This window comes from Passer montanus, unplaced genomic scaffold (genome assembly GCF_014805655.1).
Source record: "Passer montanus isolate IOZ18808 unplaced genomic scaffold, ASM1480565v1 scaffold14, whole genome shotgun sequence".
Classification (NCBI taxonomy): Eukaryota; Metazoa; Chordata; class Aves; order Passeriformes; family Passeridae; genus Passer; species Passer montanus.
Genome location: NW_024360941.1, coordinates 1,539,970 through 1,565,400, shown reverse-complemented (window position 1 = coordinate 1,565,400; position 25,431 = coordinate 1,539,970). Strand labels below are relative to the sequence as shown.

The 25,431-nt window shown below is 37.8% G+C and overlaps 1 protein-coding gene across 3 annotated transcripts in view; it reads right to left on the bottom strand.

The window, feature by feature from the left end:
• Nucleotides 1-725: 725 nt before the first annotated feature.
• Nucleotides 726-25,431, bottom strand: part of MND1 (meiotic nuclear divisions 1) — a 42,245-nt gene continuing 17,539 nt past the window's right edge. For all 3 annotated transcript variants that reach the window (XM_039700115.1, XM_039700117.1, XM_039700116.1), the window contains exons 5-8: nt 19,818-19,892; nt 18,061-18,175; nt 2,662-2,706; nt 726-971 (exon numbers count right to left, since the gene is read on the bottom strand). In XM_039700115.1, the coding sequence (XP_039556049.1) occupies nt 865-971; nt 2,662-2,706; nt 18,061-18,175; nt 19,818-19,892 (342 nt within the window). In that variant the 3' untranslated portion in view covers nt 726-864. The remainder of the gene's footprint in view (nt 972-2,661; nt 2,707-18,060; nt 18,176-19,817; nt 19,893-25,431) is intronic.

Below are 25,431 nucleotides of genomic sequence, written 5' to 3'. Positions count from 1 at the left end.
AAACCAGAAGCTGATACAAAGTGAGGTGCTTCAGAAACTTCACCAAAAAAAAAGGAGGTGTCATAATCTGTTACTATTTTGGCTGGTTGTGCTTTTAACCTGAAATTGAAAAATGTGCATAAACCCAAAAATGCTCAGTTTTAAACAGTAAATTGAGTTCAGTCTCTCACATCCCAGATAAATATCCTAAATCTTGGTGCACAGTGGTGTGAAGGGATGGGTGCTCTTTGCTCCCCCTTCTATGCAGATACACTCTTGACCACATCAGCTTTCTCAGCATCAAATCCAATATATTTTCTGGAACCAATTCAGCTCTGTTGCACTAGTATTTTCCAACAACAAATATAATTTTATCATTAAACTTAAAAGCAGTTCTAGCAACACAACAAAAAATTACCAGAAACTAGACCTCAGCCTTTCTACTCACCTCCTGACTGTCTCACTGTTTTCCATCAATGGTGAGACGAGGGAAAAATTCATTCTACTCCATATTGTTCCCAGTTATTCCCACTCCAAAGCCTTCAACAAGTTTAAACATAAATCCCTCGAGCTTCTAGCTCTTAGTACTTACTACTCCCAGTTAAGCAAAGGAAAAGTTAAATCCAGTCTCAAGACTTTGTAATAATTATTCCCTATAACCTTTGTCCATGCTAAGCCTGTCTTACAGAAAAAGCCATTTCTGTAGAGATTTACTATCTACAGAGTACAAGAAATAAAGGGCAACAAATATTTTTAGTATTTTATTAACTTTAACAGAACCAGCAAATTAAAGGGTGGTCATCTTTTTGGACAGGATTCACATTTTAATGGCAGGTATGAATATATAACAAACTATATACAACTGTGTCAGCCATCAACTGAACACTAATCAATGTAATCCAAATCTTCTGGGATTCCAAAACCTTTATCTATTCTGCTCTCTTCAAATCCAAATTTACGCTTGGCCCAGGACTTTATTGAAAAGATGTTATCTGTAAACAGAATGAAAAACATTCATTTTGAGTATTTAGGAAAGCATGAATTACAGTCTCGGCTGCAACAAAATCCTTCCATTTGCAGTATCTCTTGTCTGTATGAAAAAGGTACACAGTGGGGAACATCATTATCAAGTAGATTTAGAACAGAAAACATGAGGTTTTTGTTAATAACTTCCAAAAAAGAGGAAATAATTGATTTAGCACCGAATAAAAATATGTTATCTTTATCTTTTCTTGCTCCTCTTTTACAAGGAGACAGAAAGCTACGATTACAGTGTAAGCCTGCTACAGTGATGAGGTAAGTGTGAATATGCATAGTAAGTATTTTATAGGTCCTTCTTCAACTAGACACCTACTATGTGACTGTCTACAGCTATAAAAATTGGATTTAAATTTACTGTAAGGTCCTTTCTAGTCCTGCGTGTTTGTTCACACACTGTATTTTTTGAAAGTTAAAAAAGAAAAGACATTCACGAAGCTTTATTTTAGTCAGGACTTCTCTTTCTAGCATCGCATTACTTTAACATACACATCTTGTTCAATGTAACATAATTTTTCACTGCAGCATTTACTGAAACGCATGACGTCATTTTTAACACCCATAAATTGCAGCATTCCTTAAGGGAGGAAGTGTTCCCTGTCTCTGCAAAGCTTAGAGATATTTTTTCTTTTCTTTAACCATCACACATTTGGTTTTAAAACTGTCTCTTCAAAAGAAAAATATGCTGCAGCATAAAGCCAAATTGTCTAATTAAATAGCAAAGTACTTTCTACAGGCTGAAGCACAGTTCCTTTACCTCATCTGAGGCCTTGAGAACAGCCTGTCACCAACAGCAGAAAGCCCTGACAACTCCCAGAATACATAATTTTATTTCCCCATATGCAGTAAACAACCCAGATATAACATAATAGTCCCAAGACTAAGACAGTGATATCCTGCTGCACTTGGCACAACCAATGACAGCAAGCAGTCCGTCAGCAAGAGATCTATTCTAGACAAAAAATTATAAACAATATTCTAAATAATCTTAAAAAACCATAAGGACACATTGTTTGTACTGTACTCATTCCCATTTTGCAAAGCAAACAATTGTTTGCTTTGCAAAATGGGAATGAGTATGGCAAAGTCAAGCAACAACAGAAAACTGGGTTAAACTTCCACACGAATTTCATTACACAGGCATTCCTCAAAACTATCCATCATTTTACCTGTAAAAACTGATCAATTAGTTTGAGAAATATCTACTTTTTATCAGCATCCATCACATGGTAGCAGCAATAGGATTCCACAAAACATTCTACTCTTTAGAAAGAAATGAACATTAAGAACAGAATTAAACTTTCTGAATATTTGGGCATCACCATTTCCATCTCTATTGCGTTCCTCATCTTAAGAGATTTTAACTCATCCAAGGAAACAAGTTGCAGGATTTAACACAGTGCACAAGACAGCACCAGAAGAACAAATCTGTTATGGCATATAAAGTATATTCAGTAACTAAACTGAGAAGATTTATTCTTTTTGTTGAATCATTGTAGTTTTATAAGTAAAATAAATGTCTCCATGTTTTTGTAAGTGAGGACTATCCCATGTCAAATCCTAATCAAATTTAAAGTTCTTAACACTGAGTAGGTCTTTTATTGAAGCTGTTCTAGTGAGAAGCTGTGTGACTGCAATACACACCAGTCCATCTGTTGGCTGCCTCCTTGGCCACTTGGTTTGTTTGGCCTGAAACAGAGAAAAACACCAACAACAATAAAATCATACATCACATAAAATCATCACATAGTTTCAAGGCACAGAGACTAAATTTTTATTGATGTCATTTTTATGGAACCACACAATGTAAGGAAGATATTCTATTGCTTCCAAATACTTGTTTTACACTTTTAAGGTTCCAGCAAGCACAAAGCTAGGTTAAAGAAAAAGAGGAGCAAAGAGCATAAAAGATATCATATGAACAACTATAAGTTTTTAAAGTCTATTTTAAAATAAAATAACCCCAGTTTGGCTTGCCTAGGGGCTTAATTGTCTTCACCAAGATTGGAACTAGATACATGGCCTGAAGATACCAGAGGCAACAGAGAGGGAAAATATTTCATAATCTTCTCTGTACATAAATAAACCACCACATGGGTACGCATAACTCTATACAGATAAGGAAAATGACAAGGCATCAGTCTATCATATCAATCCAAAAGTTCATCATATAGCTCTGGAATGTCTCTATGATTTTGAAAACACCCGCAATGAAATTAAGACAAAATAATGTTTCTGGCTATTAAACTTGGCTTATGTCCCTTAACACCATTCCAGAACTAAACACATAATAGTAAATTACCATTACTACAAGCAGGTTTTGTATAGTTTCCATGAGGCAAAACAACCAAGAAGAATTCCTCTTAGATCACCTTGCTCCCATTAAAGTAAGTACTAAATTGAATCAAGCAGTTAGGCTGTAACGTGGGAATTTATCAGAATTATTCTGGTTCTCACGCCCACATGCAACTTAGTTATTCCCAGTCAGGCTTGTTAGTACTTGCATGATATACTCATTTGAATGGTCAGCATGAAACTTGTCTCCAGGGTACTGAGATATGAATACATGATCAGGTATCCATTGTTATACGCATTAAACTTTAAGCAAAATCAAATTATGTTGAAAAATCATCTGCTAGCACATAGGAAGGGAAGTACTCATTATTCCAACCTTAATACTCCTATAACTGATAGGAAAAATGTTTACATTGGAGTAATACACTATTTCAAAACCAATATAGCTTCTAAAATTGGCCTACAATTAGAAAGTTTGAGCACAGCACAAAGCAAAGCAAAAAGATGAGCAAAAAACTGAGTGAGAAAGAAAATGGCATTTTTGCTTGCTTGCATGCATCAGAAATTTAAGTTGTTCCTAGCCTGAGAGAGGTATCTTTTATTTCCTTTGCTGAGTGCTTGCTGCCATCCCCACTTGTTTAGTTCCACAATTGGCAGCACTGACAACAAACTTGCATTGTGGCAAGGAATGGCATTTGGAACAGTACTTAACCTAACCCTACTTAAAGCAAGTCTGCAGAGTAAGAGTTCCACTTATCAGTACTTTCTATGTGTAACCTACGATACTTCACTCAGCATTTGTCTAAAATTCTACCATAAAACTTGACAGCTGTATTGGCTCCAAGTAATAAAGTTTGAAATGAAGTGGAGGAAAGTGGGATAGCATTAAACTCCATGGATCCAGAGCTGGTGGTGGGTGAGCCAACCTATTCCACAACACCTGCAAGGTCTCAGCAGAAAGCTCAGCTTTGCTGGAAGCAACTGACCAGCCCAACAGTGGTGGCATGATGCCCTCACCCTGCACACACTGCTCACGTGTGCTAAAATATACATACGTGATCATGTGTTCTGAAAAAGTGACTTCACACCTCTGTCAAAGAAAAGGCTGAGGTGATGACAGATATAGGCTGGACAAGAAGTCAGAATGGCAGTCACTGCCTATAACTGAGTTGTAGCTAGAAATGAGAATATGGTAGTGAGAGCAGGAAGCTGTAATGGGGAAATACAGACAGACAGACATATAATCCCCAGTGTCTCATGGCTACAGGTGACCATTAGATATCTGAAGACTATCTTAAGTCTCTTGGGATCAGTCTTAAGTATTGCCTTTGATTCCACTGCATAATCTTGTGTGTCCTATCTGAAGACAAGATTAAAGTCCCTTGGGATCAGTCTTAAGTATTGCCTTTGATTCCACTGCATAATCTTGTGTGTCTGCTGCAACCAATACCATGCCTGGAAGAGGAACAAGAGACAGGCTTTGATAGTTATGGACCTGCATCTCCAGCCACATCTGCATCATTGCCAGCATCTTCCAGAGACCTCACAAGACTGTCAGGAATGAAGAACTCTGTACCTTCACTTTCTGGAACTCTCTTATAGTTGCTTGCTGGGACTTTCATTGGTTGCATCATCTGTATGTATACATGCACAGAGGATGAGGGAAAGCAGGAGTAGTAAAGCAGACACCCCCGGACACACCTAGATTGAGTATGGGTGTAGCTAACTCCAAGTCATGCTACTTCTGACTGCTTGTTCTCTAGCTCCAGGGGATTACACAGCCAGGTTGGTTTTCAGACTGCACTGAAAAAGAAGCTCAAGATCTGAAGAGAGCAAATAGCATGGGAACTCAAAAATATACACTCCAAAACATAATCAGGACACCAACTGTGTGAAGCTGTAAAAAAGGAGAAACACAAGGGCACACTGGCTAATTGCCAAAACCATCACAACCATGTAGTCCCAAACTTGGCTGGATTCCTTCTGATCCTCCTGCTCACCAGAGCTGCTCTAACTGAGCTTGATTTTTGGCAACTACTAAATAGTACTCCAGTACTGAATCTGTACAAGACAATGAAAGGCCAAATATGCAGTAGAGGTGAGCAACAGGGGAGGCAACATTTTCCAGATGCTTCCAGATGTTCTCATTATCATCAGGCTCTAGTTACAGTCTGTATCTATACATCTGCATATAGGCTGACAATATAAGTAATTGCTGTCTGAAAGCTGCAAAACAATCCATTTGTTCTGGACATTACATATTTATTTCACCTATTTGTGTGACAATGAATCAACAGACTTTCCCACTCCCATGTCTGCGGGATACAGTCATATATTTGGCTGAGGCACATACCTGTATCCTCTGCTGACTAATTTCAGGCACATTTGGCATTTTCTAAGAAAGAAAATGGAAGCTTGCATTTTTGTCTCCAAAAGTGAACAAAAGCAACCACTGTATGTACTGCAAGGCCCAGGAGCAGCAAGATGTGAAGTGCTGGTCTGTTATGTCAGCAAAACACAGCTGGAAATATGCCCAAAACAGTGAAAGACTACAGTACAGAGAGTTATTTTGACCAGTCCTCATGAAAGTTGTTTTTTTTTTCCCCCTCAACCCCTAGTATCTCTGGAGAACTGCAAGGAACTCAAAAAGCCCAGATTCTGGGCTTTGGGACCATTACCCCAAGCATATTGTGATTGTCCTTGTCACTGGGACAATCCCCTCTATCCCCACAGAGGAAAGCAATGGCACAGAAAGGAAGGTCCAGGCACAGTAAACGTCTAAAAGCAAAATGAGGGTGGGTTGGAAACATGTTTTTCAATGCAGGTAAGTGGCACTCTACCAGTGACCTGCAGGTATTCTGGAGCAGGCCAGGAGACAGAGGTGACAAAAGGGCATGTGGACAGGTGTCAGAGGTGCACCAAAAAGCTTCTAAAGCAAATGGACAGCACCTGGTCAGGAGGCAAGACCAGCAGCACAGAACATCAGCACAGCAGTGTTTCTAACAAATCTCAACAGGCATTATATACTGACTCAAATCATTGTAAGGCCACAATGTTTCTGATCCCACACAGGAAGCCCCTACAGTCATTCTCAGCATAATGCAGAACAACAGCCTCCTCTTTCCTTCTTCCCCCAGCCCCCAGATTCTCTCACTTTTTTCACTAGAAGGGAGAGATAGTTTGAATTAAAAATCCTATTTGCATTCCAAAATTGAATGGCCAAAAGCTGTAGAAGTCTCAAATATTTCCACAGGGCAAAAATCAATTGTGATAGTAACAACCACCATCTCCTCAGAAACATTTTCCCCATATACTTTAGGTTTTTCCTAAAAACATTTTAAGTCTCACACGTATCATTACAGGTACACTAAGGATACAGTCATGGAACAGTACTCTAATTCAGATTGTAAAGGCACCAGATTATAGTTCTAGTAGCTACAGTAAAAGGAAAAAACCAACAACAAACCAATGGCCAGACTCAGCTCACAATCACCTGAGCTGGCAGAAATGAACAAAGAGCTGTAGCTTTCTTAGATCTCCTAGATCCTACTCTGGCATTTTCTGGATAACTTTAAGGACTTCTAGGTCTAGGAACCTCTACTTCCCTAGAATAACAAAAGCTAATTGTATTTATAAAGCTTACACACTTCAATGCCAGTTTTGACCTATCACAACTAATGCCACAAGAAAATGGTTTGGACTTCCTCACTTAAAAGGCACATGAGTGCAGAGGGAATTAACACCTTACCAAGGAGAGAGCCACCCATCAGCCTGTAGGGTGTTAGCAGATCTATGCAAACTACAACTGCAGTCTTCAGCATGTGGGCGAGGGAGTAATTTTACAGCACGGATTGCAATTCCTCTGCATGAAACGCAGGGAACAGCTGCAACTGTTCTCAGGGACCAGGGAGGATTATTAGCCCAAAGATTCCCAGTCTCTCTCGTGAAACTGGTCAGGGTGAATTAAGCGCATTAAGTGGATTTGAATTCCTGTCATAAATATGCATTCACTTAGACTGAATTCAAAGATGAAAAATGGCAACTACCATAGGAACTGTATGTGAATTTGAACCTCCCATGACTCTGGATAACTCTCCTCAAAAGGCAGTGGATAATCATTCTCCTGCACATGGGTTGCCCTTACTTTCCAGAAACATTACCTTGCCATCATGACAGTGACAGACTTGTTTTCCTACTTCTCCTGGGGCAGCATCACTATAATATCCTGTGACGCAGTTTCTAAAATTCTTCCCACAAATGAAAACATCTCATGCAAATAAAGATCCCATCTCCAAAGGCCAGGGTAGAAGGTGAGCATAGAAATTATACACCTGTCACCCTCAGAGAGTACAAAAGGTTATTGCCTAGTAATTCCTATCCACATGTCCATTCACAAACTGACACCACAGACTCTGATCAAGAGCCTGTGGCTTGCCATTGGAGAATATTTATGGCAATGATGTGATGAAGTGGCTTCTTAAAGTCCACATTTGAGTATCCTTGAGAATAAGTAATCTACAACACTGTTAACAGGCTGAACTGCAATGTGGCAAGAAGAGCTTTACAAAAATGTTTTGTAACCCTGTACCAGGCAGATACCTCCATACTATTGGAAATCTTTATCCTCCCCCATGCTTCCCAAAGAGGCATTTCCTCTTATAAACAGAATAAAGAGCTGCTATGTAGGAAAGTGATAGCACATCAGAATTCTGTCAACTCCTTTGAATTCAAAATAACACATCACTCTTCCCCCATACTCCAGTATCCTACACAACATTTTTCCTCATGATATTAATCAACAGGTCACAATGCTTCAGAATTCATTACTAAATTCAAGTCAATGTGTAAACTGATTTCTCATTTAAATGGCATCACAAACTCAACACAATTTTTTATACTGACTTATATTAGACTCTGAATAAAGTTTCAGCACTACAAGAAAAAGCACTGACAGTTATGAATGCTACCTACTGATCTACAACTATTCTGAAAAGCACAGAACACAATATAAGCTATTTGAGATAGAAAAATAGTCAAGAATACTGATATATGAATTAACTAAATCAGAATTTTTGCTGCACACACCAGTGTATATATGCTTGAAAATGAACCTGAGCATATAGACACCACAGTGCCAATCTTGTCTACCTGGTGAGACGTAGCAGTGCACAGTAAAGCTACTAAGAAACTGATCCACATAGCTGAGAATATGCTTTTACAGGGTCTACGATGTCTGTCAGTGTGTTTGAAAAAAGTGTCAAGTCTGATCAGCAAAAAACTCCCTCTGTCCTGTATGGAAAGGTCACACTGTCAAATTTCATCAGTACTTACACAGGTTCTCCTTGAAAAATGTCCAACAGAGTTTGTCAGAATTGCTACCAAAAAATTCCTCTATGCAAGATATGCTCTTGCACTTAAGTTTACTCTATTCATGTACCTACAGAAAAAGACCATTTACATTTCAGGTGTTGTACTTGAATACCCATGCTGAAATCTCAGTTGCATAACTAAAATACATCAATTTTCATCTAAAGAACAGAGGGAAGCAAAGAGCTTGCAAAACAGAAACAAGCACACCAACTTGATTCAGGGCTGATTCAGGGCTCCCTGACACCACTCTGTTTTTCTTGCACTGGACAACTCTTCCTTCTCCACTTCATTCACTAATAAATGCCACTCCTCCAGCACAGCTGAAGGAACTTGCACACTTCTGAGCTGCTGAACTGTATTTCACAACTGTATTTCACATCCCAGGGCACGATAGTTTTTGGCCAGGTGTGGATTGCAATCTGCTGTGACCTCACTTGTCACAGACATTGTAGACAAAAGTCTGGAAGGCATTGCAAGAGGTTCTCTGGTCTCTGTCACCACAACTCAAGGCATGTTCAACTTTACCTATGCCATTTCTGAGGTATTTGTTGCCTGTTTTTAAGGTTTCCAATTTTCTGGCCCTACAATTTAAGATTATTACTTTTTGCCATCTTCTCCATGAACCTGAGTAACAGGCTATTCCATTTCTTTTCCTGAGGAGATACAGATATGCAAAACCCACCAGAAACCATCTTCTTTGAGCCCTATTTTGGTAAAGTTTCTTTGTCTCTTACAATGTGATTTCTCAATGTCCTTTTGCTCTACTCTGAGCACTTAATTACATGAATATATGAATGCTTTGAAAAAAATTAGGTTATATCCAGGTAGGATATCCAACACTGACACTGTGTTACAGCTGAAGCCATGCTAAAGCCTTTAGTGCCACAGTTTCTGCGTCGAGGAGAAAGATTATTTCCTACATCTCATTGTAGGTTATACCATTGCTTTTGTATCTTAGTGAGGGGGTTTTACTTGGCAGAACAAAAATTTTTATATTCAACCTGTAAACTACAGTAACTCTGACATCTTTTTTCAAATCTTTCCCCCTTAACCAACAGCCTCAGATCATTTGTGTAGCACAATATCCTTGAGTACAGGTAATACCCTTGCACTTGACACTACTGAATGCTATCCATTGTTTATTAGACCATCTTTGCAATTTGTCGTGATCATTTTGAAATTGCACTTTGTCCTTTATCCATGCAGTCTCTCCTAGTGTCATCATCTGCAAATATAACAGAAGAAAATCTTCTATTGTATTATCCAGCTCACCAATATAAACACTGAGCAGATGCACCTGTATGACAGACCACATTACAGAGCTTCATCAATTCCACCTCCCTTTCTGATACCGAAATGCTCACACATTATAGTTTGAGATTCACACAACTGCTGTTTCATCTGGATTGTATTTCCCTACCTTCCTTAAAACAGTGTCATGCAAAACTGAGTCAAAACACCAAAGACAAACTTCCCTCAATCTACAAAGATCTCATACAATGGCAGAGAGAAAACCTCTGTGTTGTTCTAGGTGTTTCCAACTTATTTTCTGTTCTGAATTTTTCTCTGACATCCTGCTCTGTTCAGTGAAACTAGCTCATATGACATTAAAGTGAGACGGGAAGAAAAACCATTGGAAATACTGTCAAATGTGCCAACATTAGTCTTGCACTTATACAATCTGCTCTGCAAAATCTTCAGTTAAATAGCACAGAACAAGGTATCTACATTAGGAATATACAGTCATTATTCAGATAAACCCATAATGAAAACATAACATACCATCCCATAAAATATGGGAGATATTTTAACATAAAATATTAGCAATACTTTTTTTTTTAATCAAGGCCAGGGAAGATCTCAATTTGACAGTTCTGCATGTTAGCAGCAAAGACAATGAACTAAAATCCACAATACACTTCCCGACCTAATTTTGCATGTGAAAGTCATGAAAAGCTATAGACCAGTACATTCCTTCAAACATCACCAAAATTTTATCAAAATTATCTGAATGAGTGCTACCATACATAACTAACCTAGCAGGTCTAACACCAGAAGACAGAAGCAAAATACTTACTCCACAAAAGCCTTTTTGTTTCATATATAAATGGATCTATAGATGAGATGCTTTCATCAGGGCACTCCTAAGGACAAGAGTGTCATAAATGTAGCCATAAGCCAATTTACTCCTAAATAAAAGAGTGTCATAAATGTAGCCGTAAGTAGCCATTTTCCACATCACAAATTTTATCAAATGCCTACCATTCCCAAGCAGCTCAACAGCTTTTGCCACAAGGATTTACTGGCAGAGACAATAAAGCTATTCCTACATACTTCACCTATGAGCCTCTCACTTGAACGACTTTTTTTGTCATTCCAATATAAACAAATAAGAAACAAAATAAAGAAAAAGAACAAAAACATGTCTTGTGAGCATTCTCATTTGATTTAAAGTAAAAGTAACCTTCCAGAGTGGTAAATTCATTTAAGCGAGGTGTTTGCTACATATGTTCTCTAAAGATTTGGTCCTCCAACTGCCTTCTTTCTGAGTGTCCAAAAAAGCCCCAGTGACAAAACACAGCTTTTTGCTTGCTAGCTAAAATGCAGCTTCATTTTAAAGCAAGTTGGCTTAAGCTGACACTCCCTAAGAATAGTCTGGCTAGAATGTATTTGAGGTATAAAACACAAGTATGCATGAGTCTAAATATTTAGGACAATTTCTCATTGCAGAGTAACCTCTTATCTGAAGACCAAACACAGAGACAGAGAAATTCTCTGAAATGCTGAAAGCCAAATGACCCTTCTGGAGTTAAGCTTTCCAGCTTCAGCCAAAAGCCCCACATTTCACTTTAAGCTTTATGCCTTAGGTACGTATGTACAGACACTTCTTAAGTTGACCAGTTTGACGTGGTAGCCCTTCACTCATTATTCTTCATGGCTGTTATATTTTCCTTTATTTCTAGGTGCCAAAAGCTGCTCACTCATTTGCATAGTCCTTTTGCTCCCTCATTCAGTTTTTTTCAAATCCATTTTCTAACAGTTCAATTCATTGCAGAGTTCATGAAAATGCCCTTATGAAAATTTGTCACCTCTTCCTAGTTGGTCAGAAGATCCCTGGTTGCTCTTCAAAACTACCACATGACAATTCTGTGAGGTACATGGCAAATGACCACATGTATGAAAGTCTTGTGAAGAAGGCAGTGAAAGAATTAATCAGATTTTCTGGATGGAAAGAGAGATCTCAAAGACCTCAGAAGAGTCCATCACAAGACAGGGGCATATACACCATCAGTTCCTAACTTGAGCTGACAACTTGCTTTTATCACTGGTGAACTTCAGCACTGGAATGAAGGGCCAAGGTGAGAACTCTGTAACTTGCTTTTGTCAGGGAAGGTCCTTAAACCTCTACATTACAGCCTCCAGTAATCACAGCCAGATTCTGCTTAGCAAGTGTTTCTTTAGTCAGAAGACCAGCTTTCTCAATAGCTGAAATGAAAACAAGCCTCCTTCGATTTTCAAGATAAAAAAAATAATTAGAAGGGCTGAAGACAAAGGAGCAGATACTCTGACTAAACTGGCAATTCTATCCAGTTTCTTATGATTACCAAAGGACCTTGAATCAGTAATCCAAGTATGCATTTGTAGCTCCATTCATTAAATATCCTGTTTCTTTTCTCAACTTTACTTAACAGCTATAATTTTAGCGTTACTGTATGAAGCTATTTTTACATACAAGTACATCTATTACTCCTAATTCTTCCTAGAAACTAAGTTATGTTTAGTTTTCATAAGTTTATCTTTTAATGTAATTTTTGAATCATTAATTTGTCAACCTTCCAAATGAATGACAAGCCATTCCAAGAACAGTATAGGGAGCAGGGGAAACAAAATAAAATTCTTAGTTTGTTGAGAACCACTAGAGTAAACATGTCCTTTTGTTACTGGTAAACATCTATATATATTCTGGTACTCAATGATGAAGGAGGAAAAAAGGTGTGGGTGTGTGAGCTGTGTAGTTTTGCTTTGGTTAGTAGAAGATAGCCTGCAAGTCACATACATGAACATGCATTGTCTATTTCCTATCATATTCTCACACAGACTCTCCGGAGATGAATATATTAAATATACAATACTCTGTAATATGAGACTAACTAAAAAAAAGGAGTTCTTTTTAACTATTAGCTTTTATAACTATTATTTTTCTATGTACTTTTAAGCAAGTAGAAGTGTCTGATTCACTCCAAAGAAATCTTAGTTTAACCCACGAGGACTAACATAAGTGTGAGTGATGAAGTCTAACATCAACAGAATGACTAATTTCCAACTGCAGACCTTGGTTAATGGCATTGCTGTACAAACTATAAAAAGCACAGCTTGTCTCTCATATGCCAGGTGCATATTTCATGGTCAGTAGCTAGGAAACATCCTCCTAATTGCAAACTGAACATACTGCATCTAAAGGTGATTAAAAAACCATTTTCTCTAAAGCCTTCATCTGTACACTATTGACCCGGTGGCACCCAGACCAGACTTAAAATTATTTGCAGACTTCCACTTTTCCAAGTGGAAACATTAAATTTTTAACATAGGTACTTAATAGTTCATTAGCTGATATCGCTGACAAGGCTTTTTAGTTTAAACCACCTTTCTGATACAATTTCTGAACAACAATCCATCTTTGAACAACAACCCATTAAACCCTTTCGTAAATTATTGGCATTCTGATGCATTTTGAGTAAAACTGATGCAACTCATTTTGAAGTCTCTCCATTAGCCAGTATAGTCCAATCGTCATTTAATTTCTTCACTACTGTTTCTCTTCTGAGAACAGGAACTATTCCCAGCATTAGTAAGAGTCCCCCAAAGAATCTAACACTTGGTACTAAAGCTTTTATAACATGAAATACATCTGCATATGTAACATATTTTCAAACTGATTTGAACATAAGAGAGTAGCTGGGTGTATCAACAAATAAACCACCCCCAAAAAAACAACCCCCAAACTATGCATTCCAAAAAATCCAGCAGCTAAATCAACATTAACTTTTCAGCATTCACCCTTTAGATATTAAGATGAATGAAAAAATGGAACAGTACAGAATGATTTTCTCATATTGTCTGTATACCCTGACAATTCCTCAGTTTGTCAAGCTACAATTTTCATTGTTTAGAAACATCAGAATTAGAAATTTTTGAAGGACTTAAAAGGAAAAAAAAGACATTGTCAAGTACATATTACATATAACATGACATTTTCATGGAATTTAGTAAATGGATGTTTTACCCAAATTTATTTTCACAGAATCAAGTAAGTATTAGCTTTAGAAAATAACCTGAACTGGACTGGCAGTAATGCCTCTGAGACCACACATTCAGAGAGTCAAAAGAATAACTATGTGGATATTTGTAGTTTAAAACAGTGTCCATTTGAACCACTTGTCTCTCTTGTCACAGGATAAAAATAAACAGAGAGAGCTAAAGTAAAAGGGTTGACACCAAAATTGCTACATGTGTTGTATCTGGTAGTTTGCTAATTTTTGAGAAAACAAGTTTGCCTAGACATGTTCAGATCACTGTTTTAAAGGGAAAAGCCTAAGACATAAAAGTTATCAGTAACCAGACATTCTAAAAACACACTAAATCAAAAAGGAATGCTGACAGGCAAGATCCCAGGCCCCATAAAATATTAGCAATCATATCACACAGAAGTCACTTCAGTCAGTATGTAACTATTTCTGAAAGGACTGCCCTATCCAAAGGCACATAGTAACAAAGCACGGCTATTGTGGAAAAAAAAAAGCAAAGGCCTAACAATGTTTTAATAATTTTAATTCCTCTTATTACAGTGAAAGAACAAGAAGTTTGAAATTCTAGAAATGTTTAGTTTACAGTGAGCACTGAAAGTGGTTTAGCTGTTTCCAATTACAAGCTGACCAGCAACGCAGAGGAAAGTCCCAACCATTTATATACTTATGGTGCCAGACAAACTTTTCTATAAAATTAATTATGAGAAAAAAACTTATTAGCTTCCTAACACCTCTCTCTGGTGGGCAGAAAGAATTCAACTTATGCAGCAGGGTAATCTTGATATTAGGTGGAGCTTTTTCTGTTGACCTTATGAAAATCTGCATAAATTATGAACTATTGTAAGCTTGCACTCTCCATGGCTTTGTTGTCTACCATAACCTTTAGAGAACCTAGCAGCATCATGTCTCCAACTCTGCATACGTGCATGCCATGTCACATAAGAGACAAATCTCTCTACGATGGCTGCTCTCCCATGACAATACATTCCAGCCTACACAGATACATCTCAAAGGTGAGAAACAATGTTCCTGTCCTGTACCATCTGAAGCAGGGTCACAAGTTGAATAGAAAAGTATTTGTTTGGCATTTTTACTTCAAATGATTCTTGTCAGTTTTACTGCCTTTGAGAAATAATTTATTAATCGATCCTAACTCACATAAGGTATCTTAAACAACATTACCAAGTGGCAATGACAAACTTCTGAACTGCAAAGGTCATTAGAAAAAAAATCCACATATTTTGCTGTTCTAGATATATTTTTACAATACTGTTCCTGTAAAATGGAATTATCTGAATATCTCCACAAGACCAGACTATTATGTAGCTTCCTCTAGTGGTCAGTCCCTAAATCTTGTTGCTTCTGCTATTTACTCTAGTTACTTGTTACACATAAGTTCTGTGTTCAAATGCTGTAAATTTGAGAAGGCATTAACATTTACATTGCAATGTACTTCTAATACAAAAGCCAAGGAAACAAAGCCAAAACTTAGAGCAAAACATTTGTTAGTGACACTAAAACAGTGAACTAACTAAACAGTGAAGTCAGCAAAAATCAGAGTTATTAGTTTTCCCATTTGCCCCCTTGTGAATATGCATTATAATATATTTTGTTACATGGTCAAGTTTGACTTTCCCACCATGAGACTCAGGAAGCAAAGACAGATGTTCAGTTTTTAGCTGAGTCTTCATGTATTTGCTATGAATCATTCAAACTTTTGTTTTGACCCTGAAAATTATGTATGTGTGTGCGTGCACGTTTTAATGAGCCTTGCTGCTGTGCAGTTGGTTTGTTTCTGCAAAACTCTGCAGAGGGAGGCGGCAACCTAAAAAGACACAGCAAAGCATTCACCAAATTTGAAGGCCACTGAAAACAGATGACAATTTGATATAGCCCTAAAATGCCGCTAGAAGAACCAAGGCAGCTCTCTGTCATACAAGATGAGAAATTAACAGGATGAAATTTTATACTGGCATCTGGAAGATTTCCTTACAGGTTGAAGTCATTAAGGAGGAAGAGGGAAAACCCAAAGGTAGAAAGTGACAACTGGCCGTTACAAAATATATTTTACTGAACAATTTAACTGCTAAAAAGATTGCAATTACATAATAGCCATGTCTGACTCTAAAATAGTAGTTAGAAATCTGTTCAGGTGATTTAATTGAAAATAATCTCAAGGCTTATGTTATCTAAATTGTACAGAAGTAGAAAATCCTATCACCCACGTGCAGTTTGAAAATCTGTGAATGAGTAACTTTTTTTCTGTGAAACAGCAGCAATAACTTTTATGTCTAGCTGAATGCATTCCATTGCCTGAGATGCTTTATTGCCTTCGTACTTCTGCCTTTGCACTTTTCTGCACTCTGGAACTGAAAGAAATGCCCCTAAACCTTTTTTTTCCCCCTTATTCATTCTCTTCCATAAAGCCTGTCAACTTCCATTCAGCTTTGACAAGGACATTAACTCCCAAAACTGACACCACCAATTATTCATTCATACATTGCCAGCAACAATGCACACTGCTACTGTAGCAATGCCTGACAAAACATATAATGAAGCAGAAACTTTTAAAATTAAGTTCAAGGACAAATTAATTTTGAGACACTGCTGCATATTCCCCTGGGAAGCCTACAGGTAGCTCAATGGTGCTAACCTCACGAGTTCCTTAAATGCTCATCCCTCCATCACAGAAATCCACATGGAGCTTCCACACATTTGGAGAAAAACAAACCCACAACATACAGACAAAAGACACGGGCATGACCGAGTATTACATTTCCTTCCCTTTTTTCTTTCTTTTTTTCCAGGATACCAGTCTGCAGGTTACCAGCTAATGCAGCTTGCCCTAGCATTGCAGCTGTGATTTGCTCCCTTGTGCCATGTTTAGGAACGTGCTCACTGTGACTGTTTCAGAAGAGAGGCTCTCAAACCATTCTGTGAGATGCTGACTGTAAGGGTACCTCAGCAGTTAAAATACCTGATGTTACACATCCCTCTGCTGTTGGTATCTGCCTAACCTCATTCATTTTTACAGCTGTATCAGCTGGAATGCGTCTTCTCAGGAGAGCAGGCAGCAAGGGATTTACAGCACAGTAACTAACCTCAGGTCTCAAGTTTGCTTATTCCCTGGCATACCATTACATCCTTAGGGAAAGATAACACAGCTGACAAAAAATGTCACAGCTCCTCAAAATAAATAATATGTGTCCATATTTGGAGAGTGCTGCCAACTCTGTTTATGCTCCTGGCTTTATCTCAGAACAGCTCTAAAGCTGTGGACTTTGTTAGTAAAATAAGGAAGAAGAAAGATTTAGCCACATCTCTTTTCAGAAAAAGTTTTGTGCCTGTTTCTTGCCACTTTGTAAGAGAATTTTGGCATCATAACAATCTGACTATGCAGTGGTGCTTGGGTAGCAATGTAAAAGCCTAATAAAACCTGAAAGCTGCCGTAGAGAAAATTGAATAAAATTTCATGCATGCTTTTAATTTTTCATGCTAAAGATGAAAATATTAAGCACATTTCAGTGCCAAATTCTGTATTAAAGTCAGTCATCATTCTCTATATTCCTTTAGAGTTAGAAACTCCAATCAAAACCCAGCATGTCAGAGACAGGATAGTCAGTCAAGAGTGTGATAACCTACTTTTGTGTAAGTGACAATTAAGTGTCTCTAATGAAAAATTTTAAATAGGCAAGACAAAGTAGAAAGATACCCATCTTAACAGCATGGAATTGAAGGCAAACCCTACACACATTGTAGGGTACAGCACAAGTTATAGAATTAACATCGCTCGGGAAAGGATGATCCTGATGTTAATTCTAAAGCAGAGTATTTTAATTATAGGATTGTTTCTCAACTGCTCAGGTGGTTGCAGAGTAAGTATCAATAAACCTCCTCATATATAATAGAACAGAACATTAAAAAAAAAATGGTCAGTGTACCTGTTTTTTACTGCCCAGCTTTAAAAAGAAAAGCAGCTATTCTTTGACTAACCTCTGTATACCAGATTTTAAGCTAAAGAAGTGCAGACCTTTTCAGGCAAAAGATCACTTTTAAACAATACACAACTTACGCATCTCTTCAACCACGTCTGGATCACATTCCCTGTATTTGTCTATTTCTGTCTTTAGCTGCTCTTTTTTCTGCCGAAGGGCAGCAAGTTCCTTCAGCAGAGCTGCACGATCCGCCTGAGGATTCAAAGGATGTTAGGAGATACAAAAAATAGCCCAAATATTAAAAACAGTAATTATCACACAAAGTTTAAAAAAAAACAAAAAACCATAGAAATTTAAAAGCTGCTTTCTGTCTATGAACCTTGAGCATTTTATTTTATTACATAGAATTCTCAGAGACACTAAATAATACTGAATACCAACAGGAAGGAAAAAAAGTTAAGGCCAAAATGTATCAACAAAAGAACAATTTTCTATAACCTTTGAACCATGGTTTAACAAACTCCGAAGAGATCTCTTCATTACTGGGCTTAAAGGTTAAGCAGTATTTAGGGGTGCTATTCTTGTAATTAAAGATGGCATTACAGAAAAACCTACTATCCACCCCTCAACAAATTGAGACACTGTGTATGAACACCCTCTGAATTTGTCTTTTTTCTTTTCCACACCATTTAAAAGCAACGGTCTCAAAAATAAATTCAGACCTTTATGACATGGTAGTCTTTGCTAGGATTGTACACAATATTGACCTCAAAGATTCTATTGATCAATAAGAATCTGCAGACACTGACTCAACATGAGCTCTCCCACAGCCAGCTCAGCACATACTTTTAATTCAGTCTGTAGTTACAGACAAACACTGGAACTGGCTGATATTCAAATAACTCAAGCTAGGGTAGCCTAGAAGAGCCAGACTGCATGAGTTTGTAAGCCATCAAGATTTTACCAATCTCCATGGTCTGAGGTGTTTGTGGATTTGGGGTTTTGTTTACAGTTGTTGGGTTCCCCCCCCCCGCCCAAAACTTCCATATTCACAGTGCTTTTGCCAACAGTTTGGATTCAGCATGTTCTGAAAACATAGAATGGAAATCAAAACTTTCCAGATGCTGAGGTACGGAGGTGAGATGCTTGGAAACCTACATTGCAATCTAGATTTTTTAGGACTTCTTCCTGATGTATAATCAGGAACAAAAATGTTGGAAACATCATCCAGAACAGGATTTCCAGACCAAGAGCTTTCTGTAGGGCAAGCTACATGCTGGAGAAGCCCAAGGCTGAAACAGCTTTGTTTGGAAACATGACAAGCACAACTATGTGAGAAACTTGCCTGTTACTCCTGATTACAGTCCAATGCAAATGAATTAATAAAGAATCCCCATTAAAGACACTGACAAAAAGCAGGTTTTAATTGAATTTGTGGAACTGCAACTTAAACAAAGTTTGATGGCAAGGTTCATTCTATTCCTTACTGGATAAATGAAACATACATAGGGAAAACCTAGAGTGTTTCTACAAAAGAGTTTGGATTTGAAGATTTGGCACTTTCCTACAAAATTCAGTTTCTCCTGAAAGCTTCTGGCTGTGCGTGGTTATTGGAGGTTTCAATACTTTAGACTGAGCATGCAGTCTAAAGTATTGAAACATCTAAGACCAGACCAACATCCAAGTTTGTAGTTACCAGACCAACATCTAAGTTTGTCGTTACCAGATTTGGCAGTTCAGCAACCATTGGCAACTCTGGTACATGCCTCTGGGTAGTTCAAATTTTAAGATATTTTTAAATCTGAAAGTACCTGGAAGTACTACATTAGTATTTACAAAAAGTACATACATGCACTATTTCCTTGTAGGATTACAGCCCCCCAAAGCAACTTACAGTATCTTCACGTCCAATTTTTGATTTCTCAATGCTTTTTTCTAAAGCCTCTTTTTTCTGACTGCTTTCAGCAAACTGATAAAGAAAACAAAAAAAAAAATCAAACTTTTTCAGTAATATTAAACACAGCTATAAAATGTGTATACATATTAATGTATTTAAATAAACAAGTGAATATGTCTTTTTAAAATACATATGTTGAAAAAGATTTCATTTTTAAAATACATATGTAACTTATGTAATAAAAACAAAGACGAAATAAATACAAAAGTGCCCAAATATAAATCTGAGGCTCTGAACCACAGAGAAGAATTACAGGAACTAACTTCAAGTCTAAGAAATTTTTATTCCCGTGGCACATAATCCGGTTATATACTGCATGTTCAGCATAGGACTAAAATCCTATTTCATACCATAATGTGGCATCTCTATGCAAAGGACCCTGTAACATGGAGGCTGTGGATCTGATTTCCATTGGTCCTTTTCCAGCTGTCCCTGTTCAATGGAAGCAGTGACAAAAGCTGCAGCAGGTCCACCTGCTCAGCTGCGGATACCGGTGTTCGCAAAGCCTGGTATGCCACTGGCACGGCCCCAATCCCTTTTACATGCTGATGAACAGAAGCCTCTGTTCAAAGGCATGCAAAGCTGTGGCCCCCTTTTACTGTGTGGCCCTTGCACTGCTGGACCCCACAGAGATCCCTTCCTTCAGGCCCAAGGCAGAGGAATCTCACAGGGCTGGCGTGAATAATCCTTCCATTTTTCTCTTACATCAGGAGAAATAATTTGCCAAGAGAGATCTCTCTCCATTAACCTCCCACCCATCTTGAACCAGGCCTTTCCAGTTCAGTTGGCAGTTTTCCAGAGATACTTTGGAAACTCTTAAGCAGAGCAGGAGTATGACTCGACCCTCAGGGATACTATACTCGGCATCAGACAAAGCACCTCAAAATATTAAATGAGATGAACGAGATTGAAAAAAAAAATCTAATAAAATACACTTAGTGCATTGAAACCCACACAAAAGGAAAAAAAAAGAAACAATAGCATGCTTTTTGAATACCATTTGTTTTAGTTTTAAAACTAAAGCACCAATCAGTACATTGTACTAATTGTGAAAAGAAAAGCTGTCAGAGCTCAGCTTTTACTCTGCTCTACCCCAAGATCCCCCACATGAGTCCTCCACTTCTACATTCCCTTTCTCACTGAGGATCCCACTGAGTGCAAAAGCATTCCCAGATATTTCATACAATCCCCAGCCTTGATAATTTAACCATATGTTCAAAATCATGCAGCTGATATAAATACATTCATGCAACACAATCTGAACTTCTTTGGAGGTATAATCACTTCTCAATTTCAATTTAAACTAGCGTTTGGTCCATATTTTCAGAATATTAAATGTAAATGTATGATACATAATAGGCAGAGTTTACTGCCAAGTCTTGGAGATCAGTCATAACAATAAAAAGAAACTCCATACTGGTGGTCCATGAAGACTAGGATATAGCCCAACTGCAACTCACTGGGTTTAGTGGTTCCTTTCACACCTCAATTTTTAAAAAGAATTACTCTGTGTTCATGCACGCGTGAGCATGCATACAGACAAGAATGTCTCCTTTCTAAAAGAATGTTTTTGTTTTCTTCAATTTATATAGGAATTATACTAATGACAAGACATAATTTGAGGAAAACTATGTCCAGCTGTTTACTTGCTGCCCTCAGTGCAAGACACCACAGAGGCTGCATAGGTTTCACTATGTGGCTTGAAGTATGCCACCATCTTAATTTTGGTGGATAGTCAAAGAGTACTCCTTCCAGGCTTTCCACAAAATTCTTAAAAGAGTAGGTGTGTTAGTCCCCACACAATGCCATCCTAAACAGAAGTATACAGTTCAGAAGAGGGTAAGAACTTGGATGCAGTTTGCCGTTCACAAAGTCCAAGGAAGACAAAGCCCAGAGCACATCATCTGGCATCTCTGAACACAGGCTTTTTCTGGAATAAAACCCACAGAGGAGGAAGAGAAGCTAAGGAGCTTATCTAGACCATTATACTGCAACTGCAAAAAAGCCAATGGTCTCTGAAAGCTAAGTCATAAAGGCGTCACTTTCTCTGTTGTTTTTCCATATTCATTAAGTTCTTAAGGAATCTTTCCACCTTCTCTAAAATGGATGTACGAAGGAGCTCTCAAGGCAGTGCAAACCATAAACGCTGGTTTCCAGCATGGAAGCACCCAATAAGGCATCTCATAATTTTCTTGATCCTCCATTCCACATAATTTACTAATGCAAGGACAGTAATGACAACTATGGGAGATAAAGGAATTTCTTAGATTCTGTCCTACATAACATGCAAGGCTGCCATGCCATGAGGTTAGACCTTCTTTTGCCTAAAAGCAAAGATGATTTTTACATAATCTTATTTAAGATATTGCTTTCTTAACTCACAGATTTTAATTTTTATTTTCAGATTTTTTAACCATTCTTTAACTATTATTTCACATAACAAAAAAATTTATTAAATAAATTGACACCTCAGCCCTTTGTGCATTATTTCAAAGTCATGGTGGTTATCCTCTATAACAACAAATAAAAGCTGAGGATACAGAAAGGAAGCAGAATAGGATAGCAGAAGGAGGCAAGATACAGAAAAAACCCTAACACAGGACAAGGATTCAAAGGGTGAGGAACAGATGGCCAGGGTTTGTACAAAGAATCTATGACTATGAGAGAAGCAGAAAGGCTTGGGTAGAGAAGTGGAAACAGCTGAAAATAACTATAATGAAAGAAGGAAAGACAGCAAGGATAAAGGAGTCACAGGAAGGATGGATACACATGATACAATACTTAATTGAAAGGCAAGTACAAATGGCAAATGACAGTTTATAGGGCATTAAAAAGAAAAAAAGTAGAATATGCAAACACTGTGTATGCATGATAGCAGACAACCACATCTGGACAAATACAGTGACTTACTTTCCCACTCACCAGCTGCAGTAAAGCCTGATTGCAAAGAAGCACAGTAGCAAATGGAATATTTCAATTCTTGGAACAATCTTGGGCACATTTTTCAGGGGAACTGGCAAACAATTTCTCAAGGAACATCAACCACTCTCAGCGAAATCTGACTCCTGCCAAAAGCAGAGAGACTGGCCCAGAGATAAAGATACTGTGTCCCCTCTATGTTTCTTGAGAGAGATGTCTGGGCTGACACAGGAACAACCTTCTGCCACAAGTGTAACTGACCAGGTGTGGAGAAGAACTAGAGATTCTACAGCACTACAAAGTTTCCTGTCTCCAATATGACTGCTCTGAATCAGCACATGGTTAAGCAAGATGCAAGAAAGCAGCAAATACATCATCATGGGGAAAGGAAAAGGAGAGGAGACTAAATAATTCAAAATTAAGAAGTTAAAAATGTTCTCCACAAGAGCATTTTCATGTTTTCAAAACACAGTGGGAGCCTGCAAGAAGACAGTTTAATGAAGAAAATAACTAGCATCTAGAAAACAGGAGAGTTGGGGAACAATTTATTTAGTTTACAGACCAGTGTGACCAATTAAATGGCTGCTAGCCTTAGACATTAATTCAATCCAAAGTCCCCCAAAATCCCCAAAGGGATGATTTTTCCTACTCTGCAAAGGCAGCACAATGTTCAGCTATACATGTGTGCAGCAGTTTGGGTGTGCAAAGTGCTGTGTGCTGGTGATAACCACCAGTTCCATCACAGAATTTGGGGTCTGGTTTGTATCAAAGAACAGATTAGACATACTCACATCATTTATAATCTAGTATGAACACATTAATACCAGGGCTCCACTTCAGCAAGCCACTGATGTACATTTGGAAGAGGAATGTTTAACCCCAACGAACAACAGCATCAGGTTTCAGTTCCATTCCTTCTCAAAACATTCCTGATAGACTTTTATTCTAGAATAAAAAACTACTTTTTTTTTTTTCTCCAGCAAAAGTTTTTGTTGGTCCTCTGCCATCTGATTCCTTGTTTTTAACCACTCTAACCACCAGTATCCCACCAAACATGTAGCTTGTCTCACCAGCATATTAAAATATCTACAAACCCTGTATAAGCCATGCAAACCCAGCCCCTGAGTATGTTCACTGGCCAAGAATCAAGCCAAGGTCTCACATTGCTAACCACCAAGAGTGCTCACAGCTGTTAACTCACTATCATTATGGTCTGAAAGAGAAATATCATCCGTTTGGTTTTCTTTTGGCCAAACACTCAACCAAAAATGGTATTACAAACTACTGTTCTTGTGAGCACCACTCACTGTGGCACTACAGAAGAATTAAAGACATTCATTTTTTAATTATTTCTAACTTGCAAAGTTATTTGCTTTGGTTTGAAGCTCACTGTGCTTCATTTCAGGCTAAAGGCAAGGCTAGTTTGCTTTCAGCTTAAACAAAAGCAGTTCAAGAGATTTAGGGTAACATTAAGCAGTAGATAGGTGTATTTCTTTTCTATGTGAAAACTAACTACTGAAAAACTTAAGTAGAATTGACAGAAAGCATAGAGAGAAAGTACTTCAAAGCATTCCTCTAGATTTTAAAGAAAGATAGAAAAAATTGAAGCTAAAAACAGACTAATAACATATAGAGAGGAAAAATGCAAAGATCAACAGCCAAAGAACAATCTGAAAATATTGAAAACAGACCTTTGTGTTAAAGAAAGGCACAGAACATTACTAAAAGAAATCACTTAATAGTTACTGTTGACTAAAACTTAAACAGGAAGAAAAAAATCCTGAAGTGCAGCGCACTGAAGTGCTTAAGAACTGCTTAAGTATACACTAAGCATGCACACAGCTACTCTTTTTACACACACAGTCACAAATCCATGCTTCCCAGGATTTCCAAATATATGTGAGCAAACTTTGCAGCCAGCTAATCATCATCTCAACAGCGTGGAGAGCCCTCCTGTGACCTGCAGTTCTGTGGCCTCTGCTCTGATCTCGGGATGTCCCATACCACTCATGAAATGCCATTTCTCCATATAACCCACCTAGTGAACTGAACTACAGGAGGAGCTGCCACCAGGTCCACTGGGATCTCAGTCAGGGATGTGACAAACATCCCATTAAACTCTTAGTGAGGTACAAACAGCAAACATACACTTGTTACATAAATACAATTAAGATAGATTTTTTGTTATCTTTTAACATTTGTGAAAGAAAGAGAAAGCAGCATGCAAGGTCTTACCCTGAGTGACTCCAAGTCATTTCAGCAATAGAAGTAGGGATTTGTATTTGGTGGGACTTAGAAGGAACTGCAATAGTTCAGGAACTGCAATAGTTCAGGAAATACAGCTAAGAACAAGAGCAGTGATATGTATTTGGTGGGACTTAGAAGGAACAACTAGGAGACTGCAATAGTTCAGGAAATACAGCTAAGAACAAGAGCAGAGATCAAAGCAAGATAGAGTAAGAATTTTTAACTTATAAACTGAAGAATAACCAAGATTTTTTCAGCAAGAAAACATCATAAAATGGAAGGAAAAGACTGTAGAAAAAGAGAAAGGAAGAGTTAGGGCATACCATATTTCTGTATTTGTAAGAACTTCTCTTTTTTAAATACTGCAATATAGGCATATTGGAAA